The 13,234-nt window shown below is 39.2% G+C and overlaps 1 protein-coding gene across 1 annotated transcript in view; it reads right to left on the bottom strand.

The window, feature by feature from the left end:
• Positions 1–13,234, bottom strand: part of EXOC4 (exocyst complex component 4) — a 1,933,985-nt gene that overhangs the window by 355,060 nt on the left and 1,565,691 nt on the right. The window contains exon 13 of the mRNA XM_085653593.1: positions 6,002–6,157. Coding sequence (XP_085509719.1) covers positions 6,002–6,157 — 156 coding nt within the window. The remainder of the gene's footprint in view (positions 1–6,001; positions 6,158–13,234) is intronic.

Raw genomic sequence — 13,234 nt, 5'->3', positions numbered from 1 at the left:
ACTTCTAACACTGCCAAACATCGCATATACGTCACAATGACAATCCCAAACTAGTGTAAAATGAATGCACTGAATGGTATAAGCTGAAGACAACCAAACAAGAATTCAAAATAAGAAACACTGAGTTCATTTTAGCTGAGTTCCATAAATAGTTTTTCGGATTTTTTCTTTCTAAAATGATTTCGTTTCCCAATTCCTGCTGGAGAAGCTAAGTAGATTAAGGTATAGTAATTTTCAAATTGATAAGAACATGTTTTGATTTATTTTTATCACCTGTGCTGATCAGGCTTAGAACATTTTATATATGAAAAAAATCAAGTTTCGTATTAATTATTTGGTATACAGAAAAACCAAAATAGTAACTTGATAAACTTCTGAGGAAGCTCGCCTGAAATTGCTTAAACTCTTTGATAGAGGTCCTCCTTTAAGTAACAAATTCACTTCTGTTATTGCACGACTATCGCATGGGTCTTTTCTTGGTACCACCTAAGCTCAAATATTGTCTTTCGTCAGTACCAATTTTCACATCCAATGCTTGGTTTTTGGAGTAATACCCTGAAAAAAGATCTATAGATCATAAGCGTGTTTATTTGCTGCATTTTAATCTCATGAAGGGCTGGGAAAGACGAGCAGGTACTTCTAAACAGCCAACACGTTTATGCTATGCCACAGCCTTATGCAAGGCACGGTCGTAAATCTGGCATGCTGAATTATGGGTCTGGATTAAGCAAATCCAAGCCCAGTGTCAAGTTATCAGCCAAAGGGCCCCATTTGACTGGATTCTACTATCAGTGGGTGGTTAAAGTTCTGGATTACCAGACTATAGTGATCTAAGGATCTACCTATATGACACCAGGCCCTACTTATAGTGTAAAGATGTAAGAATTACAAAGCAGTGAAAAGCTGAAATTTGACGGCACCAAAAGTTAACAGGATTCTGCCTCTCCTCCAACAAGTACTCACTCATGTATTATTTTTTTTGTGCGAAATCTATGAGAGTATACATTTCATTTCAGGTGAAAACAAACTGATGTTACCATACTCTCCTGTATGCAGCAGATATTCATGAGACCCAACCTTGAAATTTGGATTTACTCAAAGAGATCAGTGCAGAAAGAGAGGCTGGCAAAAATCTAACTTTTAAAATATTACCACTTTGATCATGAGACATTTATAGGAGATATGGAAATTGGAAAAATATGCATCTGTGCAACATACTCCGACCTCACCACTGTGGCTGGATGCTCCTAAATGGAGGTGGCATCGGCATATGACTGAGTCAGCCCACTATGTAAATCTTGTGATTCTCCTCCTCATATTTGGAAAAAAAGGCTGCTGACATTCCAAAGTTATAAGAGGATCAAATTTATTACATCAAAACCCTGCCATAAAGCGTTTCAGCTGAACAAAGCAAGCTTGGTCACCCAACGGACAGCCATGTTGCAATGTCACTTTTTGAAGTACATATGTGATCATAAACATAAAAGACATACTATGTCAAGCTGGCAATTTCTAAATTATAATTACTAAATCATTAAGGTAAATGAGAATTGAATATTAACCAAAATGCATTGATAAGAGCAAAATCAAATTGATTCACAGTGAAAATGAAAAATAAATTCAAATTGTGATAATAAAGCACCATGCTATGGGACATGCACCCTGACACTGTCAAATCCAAATAGTATTATGCATTTCTAGATCGCAATTTGACTTAGCCTACACCCTAGTTTTGTAATAGTTGCTCAAAGGTGGCTCTTATTCCATTTCCATAAACAATTATAATCAATAGCATTTACAATATCGCTATTGCTTCATATTTCTATCCGTGAGCAAAGCAACACGCATATGCACTCAATTAATTAATTTTGTGTTCTCAATCACAAAATCCTGTCCAAGTAGGCCTATCATATTAGTACCAACATATTAACACTTCCGAACTGTTCATATTATTGTGTTCAAATTCACCGCTAGCAATACATTTTTATTGTAGACACCCCATTATAAACAATTCATCGTACCCACAAATTTGAGTGCTCATGCCTCAATTTCCTCTTATTGTGCTCAAATTCACACCAAACAATGCAGTACATTGCATATGCCGCATTATAATCATTTCATTGTACCCACAATTGAAAGTGCTCATGCATATAAATCTTCTAGATGACCAGCTCCAGAAAACTGAGAGAAAGTGGGGGATTCATCTTATTACAGATGTGTGTGTAACTCCTCCTCTGTATTCAGGCCACTAATGTTTTGGTGTTGAGGGCTAAAATGTATCTAGATTCCAATCTGTGGAGACTCTTCTCCCTGTCACCAACCCTGATATTTCTCGATATGGAGTCAATGACAAAATAATGTAACAGCTTGTCACTGCCTTTATGAGTGTCTGTAATACAATATTTTAATATTTGTTCTTGATGGCACGGTAATGCTGCAGAATCCTTATATGTACTTGTAAGTTTGTGCTCCCCATGTACATCAATTTGTAAGGACAATTTAAAATGTATAATGCACATACAATCTTATAATGAAAACTACCTCAGATCTTTTTGGGAGTCATATGAAATGGAGCATTGTAAGACCATATTGGCATGGTTTGCCCTTGTTACATTTCTTGAAGCCTGTACACTTTTCTAACCTGTTTTTTTCACATACCATTTCTGGACTGCTATTCAGTAAGTCAATGTTCATTGTGTTATATCTGCAGAAAGGGACAGGGTCGCTCTGAATGAGAAGCCAATGCTTCTGTATAATCTTCCGAAGACTGCCCTCTTCAGTACTGTAGGTAGTTATCATTCTAGCACATAGGATATTTAAGCAGGTTGGTCTTACTTCTTCTCCCTCTGAATAATAAGTCCTCTAGTTTTTCAGACTAGCCTTGGTCCTAGCCTCTGCAATCCTTCTTTTTGAATATCACCAAACCTTAAATCTCCTAGTCAATTCATCCTGTGCTATCAACACATCATTTTCCTCACTGTAATATCTTCTCACACACAAATTCTCCCCATATCGTATACTTCTTTTTAATGGAACTGGGTGGAAACTGGTTGCGTGGAGGACTACATTTTCCGCAGTAGGGTTTTTGTGAATTTTTTATTCTAATGTGTTATTTTTTACATATACACACAGATCTAGAAATGTTGCCTTTGCTTTACTGATGTTTCTGGTGAAGTGCAAGTTACGTGTATTATTATAGAGCCATCCACAAATGCAATGACTTCCTCAATTGACCCTCTCCAAATTATGAAGAGGTCGTCTATATATTTGGCCCATACGAACAGAAGCTCGGACCAGTCATTCATATGTACACCCTGGAGCACCTGCTCCTCCTACCAGCCCATATGCAATTAGCACAGTTGGGGGAGAAGCAGGAGCCCGTAGGTGTACTTTTAATCTGTCTCTACAGCTCGTTATTGAACAAAAAACAATTATTTTCTAAGAACCATTTCCCAATAGATAGTAACATTTGAGTCTGTTTCCACAACTTTAAAGGCCTTTCACTCAGAAAATTTTCAATGGCTCTTAAACCATATATGTAGTTTGTGGCCAGATATTGAGCTGTAACATCAAAAGTCATTAATATATAATCCTCATCCTGAGGAACACCAAAAATCTGTTTAAGACGTCACCAATGTGCTGCATATAAGAAGGAAGAGTCTTCACATAGTCCTTCAGGAAGTAATCCACATACTTTGAAGTATTCTCAAAGGTGCTACCGATGGCGTAGATTATAGTATAGCCAGGAGGGTCAGTTGAATTTTTATTATTGTGGGGAGTCAAGTAAATAACTGGTACCTTTGGTTGGTTATTTCACAAGAACTTGTATTCATCTTGGTTTAATAAAGTCTCATCAGCTCATCAACTCATCTTTGTATAACCTTCTCATTCCACGTATCGGCTCTAAAGTGATCTTCTCATAGCACCTTTCTTCCAGCAGTTGAGTATAAGCCTCCTTTAAATATTGATCTGGGACCAAAGCATAATATTTCCTCCCTTGTCTGAATTTCTTATGATGCAATCAGACCTAATTTTTAGTTTGTTAATCAAAGTATAATATTCTTTAAAATTATTGTTTTTGGTTTTCATTTCCATACGTTGGTAAGTGTCTTTATATCACATGCCACCAATTCAGCATATGTATCAATAGCATCTCTCTACATGGTTGGTAAAAAATTAGATTTTGGTTGGAAGCCAGATTCAAACATAAGGACAAACAAGTAATAAAAATGACTGAATGTGAAAGATCAGAAATATTACCCTCTTAATTATCAATGCCCACTATCAATTGTGTCAAAGGCAGCCTTGCATGTATTTTTGCAAAATTCAGCATTAAACATTTAGGGATGAAACAAATAATGTGCTATTTAAAGAAAAATGTACTGCTGGGAACAGTGGAATAGCTACCCGCAGTGTAGCTTGTGCTAGGTGTACTGCTGAGCCCTGAACAGACAAACACCTCTATGTTTAAAAAGGAAAGATCCACTCATGGAGCTCATTTAAAACTGCAAGAAGATTCTAACTAAACTGGGAGACAGAAAGCCGAGTGTCCCCGTCAAAACGGACTGACTTGCCACTAAAATAGTTGCTTTATGGGTGTCAAGAGACATATCAGAAAGCAGTGATCCTATGTTTACTGAAGATTATGCCTGGGAGAAATTCAAATTATGCTGCTGAACTATGCTTAATTACGGGCAGTTTTTATTACCCCGGTTACATGAAATTCGCGAAATTGCGCCATTATGCCACTTCACGTAATTATGCGATGTTAGCAATAAAAATTTACTGCAAATGTTGCAATTCGTGGCAATTCACAGTAAAAATGTCCTGCAAATGGTGCAATTCGTGGCAATTCACAGTAAAAATGTCCTGCAAATGGTGCAATTTGTGGCAATTCACAGTAAAAATGTACTGCAAATGTGCAATTCGTGGTAATTCACAGTAAAAATGTACTGCAAATGCTTAGGAACAGCAAAATGCAAGTGATTGTTGTGCACAGTGCTCTTGCTTAAATGCATCATCGTCCCAAAAATTGATGCAAGTGTACATTTTGCGCAAAAATATGTCAGATTTGCATTTCGCGTAATTTCATATAATTCTGCTTAATATGCAAAAGCGAATTACACGTATTTTGACCACCCCTTCTAAAGACCCAAGCAGATACTGGACTTTAATCTTCACCACACCATAGGCATTAATAGGGCTATCACTTCCAGCAGACGTTAACAGTCGTGCAATGCCATCAATGATACGATCAGTCACCAGAGGTGAAAAGAGATTGCACAGTCACACAATGTATGTACCTGCAAATTTATGTCTGCGACGGCAGGTATGGCAGTTGTAGCCACACAAACATGTGAATTGGTTATGTCTGGGATTGTGTCTTTATAGGTGGCATGTCTGCAGCCAACAAGATGTCAGGTCCCATCACCTACTGAGCCCCTCACAGCAATCGATGCTTCTGTGTGGTATGAACTATGGTTTTCTAAGTGTCTTACGAATCTTGATCACTGACTATACAACTGTTTACGATGGAAGAAGGTATGTCAAACCTAAACATCCCCAAATTTCAAACTGCTTTGTCATCCCATGTAACCAAAACGTCCTAAGTGCAAATATCCGTCTAAAATCTACTGCCGCTGGAAACACGTTAGAATGATATTGTCATTTACTAAACAGGAAAGTATATAGCCCGTATGAACATGTTTTTATTTCGGATGTCTTTTGATGCTGGAAAACCATTTTCATAAATAAAGGGGGCAAGAGCTGACCTTGAGTAGGTACGAATCTGATCATATTAATAATCTGGAGGAATTAAGATTTAGTCTATTGCTGAGAGTTTTTGGCACGTCAACATAAGACCTTATGAGGGCGCAGAGCACCTTACAACGGATGCATACTACCTTTGGGAAGGAGTGCATTGATGCACACAACACTAGAGTGGCATTGTTACATAGACAATGTCTGCACAAAGTGATTAGAAGCTGCTACTAACCCTTACCTTATGAAATCTTCGTCTTCTTCTCTCTTTGGCCTCAGTTGTTTCGGTTGAGTCATGTTCATCCAGTTAAGAAGGGACTTCAAGAGACGACTGATGTCATCATCTTTGGCCCAAGAAGCGCTGATGACCAACTTATCCTCTGAAACCACAATGCCCCTGAGAGAATACAAATACATAGATTATTCATTTTGACCAGCATAAGTGTGTGGTAAGTCCATGACATTTCAATGTCACAACATATTACTTCATATAAAATGCTTATAATATGGCACAGCAAATACATCAATATTTACAGCTAAGCAAAACGTGGCATAATATTCAAAGTGTATTGTTAAAAGGTTATGTGAAGTGCATACCATGAATGTATTCCAGAATACTCGAATTCGAAACAGAGTAACATAGTAATATCCTTCCTGTGACAGCACTTTCCCTGTATGCTTCAAACCTTAATGAATGTATCTGTAGAGCTGCATGGATATTCATATATCTGACCGTTAGGAAACGTTCGCCCAAATTTGGTCACTAGTTTCGGTTGTGCTAACTGGAACATTGTCACTATAAGATTTGGAAACGTCGGTTCTCTTTTACACTGGTTCAGTTCATTTGAAGTCCCACAATCATCCGTGTTAGTGCCAGTCCCTGTCAAATTTAGCTTGAGCCCCTCAAGAAACTTCTAAACAGGCTTACATTTCTTACCTTCAATACATGGATGACACTTAATGTTATCCATGATTAAGCCAGAACACATCCATCACTCACATCAAGGAATGTTTAGCAAAAATGCAAGACCGAATGTCCCAGAAGAAGCTGAAACCCCAAAAAATGTAATCCTCCATCATCAGTTCAAGTCCAAAAGGGAACCATGCATGCTCTTGACAAAAGAATCTTCACAGCTTTGGGCTATAACATGAAATAACGGAATATACCAAATTTTCAGGCTTCTCGCTCAGCAATGAGCTTATAATTTGAATCATTACATCACAGCCAGTGACAAAAGTGCTTACAAGCAGTTGAGAATATCGACCTCAATCAAACCCTTCATTTCAATGAAGCATCTCAAACAAACTGCCCAGGCCCTGGTTATAGTTTGCATATACCTTGAAAACATGTTCTAACCAGTCTGCCTCTCACACTGCCCCTTTGAGAACTGTTGCACATGCAGCTGCTGGGTCGCTCTCTGGCGCAATGAAATATGAATTCATTATGTTCTAAAAAGTGTATTAGAATTCATGAATAAATGCAATACAGCAAACATACACAAGGGAGTATCGAATTTAAGTAATATTGAAATATAAATAATAAAGGCTTATATATTAATGACGAAACAGATCATATAAAGGTAACAAATGAAACAAAAACAATAAGCTACTTATCAAATTACAATAGTATCAGTGCACAGTGATATTTAAATTGAACATCCTAGAACTACTTTATGAAAGACTAGGAAGGGTTGAGAAACAGAGAGGTTTCCAGAACAATTCCTGTTTAAACAATGTACGGTTAGGATAAAAGGAGGACATCCTATCAGCTTGTCTTGTGAATATAATGAAATATGACTTCATATCCCTGAACTCTCAGAGGTCAAATGATTTGCGTTAAAAGCACGATGTATATTCCGGTCACTAAGCATTGTGAAGAGAGCCATACAATTGACCTAACACGAGTATCTCTCGTCTGAAGCAGCTAAAGACAGAGCTGCAGTTCCCACTGACTCCGCCTCCTACTGACCAGATGGGCAAAACCTTCCACTTAGAACGCTCCTTTTTCAATATTTACACACATTATATGGAATAATACGTCAAAATAGATTAGATTAGGTTGATCGTTCCCCTCCTTCAAAAACATGATTGAAGTATCTGTAAATGGATTCAAATTAAATGATCCGGTGAGCCTGTGGAAACATTCTACCATTCCCCAACTTTCTGTCTTTCGGCTCCACCCATGGAATGTTACAGAGGAACCCCACCTCACTCAGACCCTCTCCTTTCCATGCTCTTCTGATTGCATCTCTCTTCTTTGTCTAGCTCTTACGTTTAAAAAAAACGCCACTATACTTTTTCAAACAAACCTAAAACATCCTGAAGAATCGCTATGTAAACAATGGGCCTCTGCTGAAGTTGTTGATTGCTGTCTCTTACCAACTTACTGAATGGCACAACTGAAGCACTCCATTTACTGCACACTCTGTGGGTAGATTTCTTTTTGTGAAGTGCTCCTATTTCCACTTGGACTATGTCCGCTCTTTTGAAAAAAAAAGGCATAAATATATGGAAAAATATAAGGATCCAACTCCTGTCGTGAGAAGAGCAGTAGCTACCTTCTTCCCACAGTACCCTTGATGGTGCTTGCTTGACTATTGATTGTCCCACAGAACCCCCAGCTTTATAAAGCTGGTCCTGACAATACTATGTGAACACCAAACAACTTGCCATACTGACAGAGCAGTACACCTGTACGTTTATATTATTTCAACTTCTCAGGCTGTCTGGGCGCTGACTGGCGGGTTAAATAGATGAGGTCACCGAAATTAAGCACATAAAGATTATGAACTATTCAGTAAAATTCCTTTAAAGGGGAAAACACTATTGATTCAGCTCAGTTTGTAAAATGATCTTTCGTCTGTTTTGGTGCACAGTGAAAGAAGGAACTGCACGGCCATATCTCATGTCTAATGGTCCCTTAATTGGGTACAGAATACTTTACCAGGCAGAGAAACATGAGGATTATAAAAATACAAACCTCAGACGCTTACCAATTTCTTCTGCCCAAGCACTTCGTGGGTGTCAATATTTTATGTGCAGGGCTGCAAAAGTCGTGCCCGTGAAACACAGACACCAAGTTAAAACAGTCACAAGGATGCACACAGATATAGAGCGGCAAGGGACACAAGACCAGGCCTTGAGAACACACTGTTTTATTTGTTTCTATTCACTCAATTGATTGTACTTCACAGCAGTCTGCTGGAAGTTGGTGGCTGGTTTCGGTCGTGCTAATTAGAGCATTGTCTGCCTGGCCTCTTGCTGAGATCACGAATCGACCTAATTAGGCCTCAGCAGGCGATGCCAGCACGACCAGCAGCATCAGTCTCCATATTTATGTTCGAGTAGATGTGAAATTCCAACCTTCCGAAGTTTTAGTGGACTTGATTTTGGAATATGCAAATATTAATGGATGCGTTAATACTTTCCAAATAGTAAACGTCAGTAACAGATCTGCGTTGGCGCTGCCACACTTTAGTGTAAGTGTCACAAGCATATAAATACCTAGGCTGTACCTTCAGAACCCTGAGCGGCTCTGCTCTGCCTTCTTTCACCTCCCATCCTGGCCTTTTATAGATTTTCTTTATCCAAACAGCCAGGATTGTCACTGAGGCTGGGGCTCACCTTGAAATTACAATGAGTTGTCCTCACAGTCAATCACAGACATATTAGCACTAGGTATTATGGCTGTTGCTGAGTCATGTTAGTTACTATGAGACCTTGGATTGGGCAAGATTTATTAAGGGGAGGTCTCAAGAATAAAGTGGGCCAAATGAGGTGGACATCACCTAGAATGTGGACTTCAAATCTCAATTTTAGGCCATGGTGGCCAAATAGACTTCAGAACCAAAGGAAAGAGCGTGGGAGAATCTGCAAATTAAAAAAAGGTAGTGGGCAGATACATTAGACTCAAGGCCCGAATAGGCTATAGATGGCACCTTATTCAGAGCCCGCAGCACAGATGACAAACCGCAATTCAACCCATGACAAATCCAGTAACTGACACAGAATAATCACAGGTAACAAAGAGACACAGGAACTGGATACCGACAACAGAAGATGAACAAGGGAAAGCTCGAAGTCAATAGGTCTGGCGTTGGCTGCCAGCCTTTTGGCTTTGTCAGTGCTTGTTTTGTCATGGTTTTTGTAAAAGTTATTGTTGGGGATGATGCTGGGCCCTTCCAGAAATAAAAAAAAATGAAAACATTGGCTAAAAGCACCCAATGTCATTGTCACCCATGGCTCTGTAGGGAGCTACTTTGTACGCTAAAGTGCTGCTCTTGAAAGAGCAGAATGCCATCACTCATAGTGAAGTTATAGAACAGCCCCCTGCAGTATGCTGCAATTGGCAGAAGAATAATGTGAATGACACAACAACAGACCAATGAATGAACAGGGCTGGCTGAGCTATACAGTTTTAGCAAAACCAAAATGTCTTGGTCATCCCAGAGTTACAAAATCAAAATAGGAGGAAGTTAGAAGATTTTAGATTGGGTTCTCTTCGCATGAATTACATTGATTACATGAGAATAAAACAGTGTTCGCACAATGCAGTGAGTACACATTCCCAAAATCACACGCCCTGGAGTAAATCTATCTAGTTTACATTTTAGATATACCCCTTTTAGTCATTTTAAACTGAGTGATTCAAAGGATCAAGTTTCAGTTATGATTCAATTGATCATCAAATTGGCACTTGAACATAAAGTTAATGACCTGGGCATTTCACTTGCCGTCGTTATTGTAAATGAGTTACACAAACTTCATGCATTTGGACTTTCTTCCACTCAACAGCAAGGAGCGCTAACAAATCAAGCGTTTGTTTTGCATGACAATATGACGTTGCGCATGTGGCCTAATGTCCCATGACAACTGTCATGTATTGTGCATACAGACCGCAAGACACTTAAACAGGAAGATACCAATAGCTCTGCTTAGAGGAACCGATTAAGTGACTTGCAGGTGAAAACCCGTAACGAAGTAAGTCAGTGAGACGGCTGGGCTATGCTCTTTGATTTTGAGACATTACATGACTGGCTCACTAAATAGAGCCACTACCTATTTTCATTTACAGTGTGTGACTACAAGGCCCTCCCATCTCTAAGACTCGATGGGGCTTGATTAAGGAACCCTACAAGTAGGATTAAACACACTAGTGTTTTCCTTGCATGTATGACCACAGAGGATACAGTTTACTGGCAATTTGTTAAGAAGAACAGTTTTCACAGCCCAGACACAATGTGAGATGTATCTTTAATTCGAAAGCAGGTCATGTGCATGTGTGCTACCACTATCCACTCATGTGTGCAATGTCCACAAGGCAACACACAGAAAGGAATTCCAGCTGTGATTTTGTAATCATATTGATGTGAGAATGGATTCCTCATAATTGTGTCTCTCCTTTAACCCAGAGATTCCATAATAGGAAGACGTTCCTCATTTGGGTTCGTATGTAATGCATGTTTGAAGGAAAGCGAATGGCATAGTATGATTTTGAGTATCTCTGTAGGTAATTCTATTCAAATTTCCTTCCCCCTTAAAAACCAAAAGAACTCCCTAGTGGTTCAAGGTAGAGTCCACTAAGATACAGTGCGAGGAGAGATGAGCAGTGCAGAGATAGGCCCATAAGATAGAGTTATGAGTGACGCAAGTAGCAGTCGGGGGCTCCCCGGTTAATATGAACAGCAAGGGATCACGAGGTTTCAACATAAAATCAAAACAAAGAGTTGAGTAACAACTTCTGTACATTAAGGGAGATTAGAAGGCGAGGAAAGAAAGAGGTCTGGGATACAAAGGAAGAGCAAATCGCACATGAGTGGGTAACTGCAGTATCTGGCAACAGGCCTTGTTCATGTGCTTCTTTGTGACATATCTATGTTCTGTTGTGGCACTCAAGTTTCATGTGTGTTAGAATGTTTGCTTACAAACGTTATGCAGTTGAAGCTGGCTTCCAGACTGCATGCTCTGTGGTGGTTTGACGCCATACTACGTTTGAATAAAACTGCTGGAGTCATTCCTTGGACTGTCAACACTGAAGAGAAATTACTACAATTGTTGGGCGATGAATTGGTTGCCAAGTCACCTACTTGACTCTTCCATTCACACAGCACCCCTACTTAACACATAAACCTTTCTCTTTCACCTTGAGAACTGTCAGAGGATCAGAGAGTGTCTTTGCTCTTAGTTGTCAGCACGCTGTTTCAACAGTCTCCAGTAGATCTTCAATCAGGCTCTATTAGTGGCTTTGGGTTTATGGGGGTCCTAACATAGAATGCATAGTGTGTTCCATGTTGCTGATAATAAAGAGTGGGTCCACATTTTGCTAGTAGAGCATACAGTCTTAAGCAACAGGATAAATGCTAGGCACTACATGGCAATGTGGGATTTTCCGAATCAATTAAAGCTCCACGTTTTGTGCGTGCTACACGTGACATGGATTTCCCAGCTCTTTTTGCAACCTCAAACACACTTCCACCATCATTGCCTCCCTCTATCCCAGAAAACTGTTGGAAACTACCAAATGCTTTTGCTACTCTTTCTCCATTCCACCACTGATGGCCATTCACTCCAGTAGTACTTCTGCATATTTTAGTGATCTTATAGGGATTTTCCAGCTTCGGATCTCCTTAGCATGTGTTGTTGATAAGAGCTCAAACATGTTGTCAGATACTACAGTATTCTCATATGATATTTATAAATTTAAGTACAGAGTGAAATGTAATTTGTTGCTTGGTTATACATGTAAATGTCAAGGGAATAACATTACGGCAGATGAATGAGTCACATATGTCACTGTGCTGAATTACAGCTCAGGTCGTCGAAATTAGGCCACAGAGTCATTGTTGCCCAACTAAACAAAATCATAAACTCCGGTATATGGGATTGTGCTCCAGGCCCTAAAGGCCTCTCTGCCAGTATTTTTAAGTTTACACTGAACTATTTGGTGAAAGGGCTACTGCTGTTACTTAGTGTTTTCTTTCTAACTGAATCAGGGCCAGTGTTATGAAATGGCTCGATTTTATGGGCAGAGAACAAGAAGGAAAATAAACTAGATCCAATAAACTACTGTACAATTAACCTTCTAGATGAAGAGGCTATGCAATATCCATTTCTCATCTTAAAGAACCTTCACATCAGTGTTTCATTAACTGGAATTGGTTCCCAACTGGGTTCAGGGAAACAAGTAGCACTCTTGATAACATTATGTCCTTTTTCAATACTGATCGAATGCCACACAAGGGCTGGCACTTTCCCCCTACATGCAGGGTTTATTGATTTTAAAGCAACCTTTAACGACATAGATCACAACAGACTTTGGGAAAAGCATGCTGATTGGGGTCTTCCTCAATTTCTCTTTAGTAATACATGGGTTTGCGGTAAAGCTTGAAGACAATTCCATGCATTCTCATAAAATGTTCCCAAATCCAGGTTTATAACCAGGGTGTGTCTTGGCCCCATTGTTGTTTAACATTTG

This window comes from Triturus cristatus, chromosome 4_1 (genome assembly GCF_964204655.1).
Source record: "Triturus cristatus chromosome 4_1, aTriCri1.1, whole genome shotgun sequence".
NCBI classification, from domain to species: Eukaryota; Metazoa; Chordata; class Amphibia; order Caudata; family Salamandridae; genus Triturus; species Triturus cristatus.
Note: the sequence above shows the minus strand (reverse complement) of the source record. Positions and strands in the feature narration are given on the sequence as shown.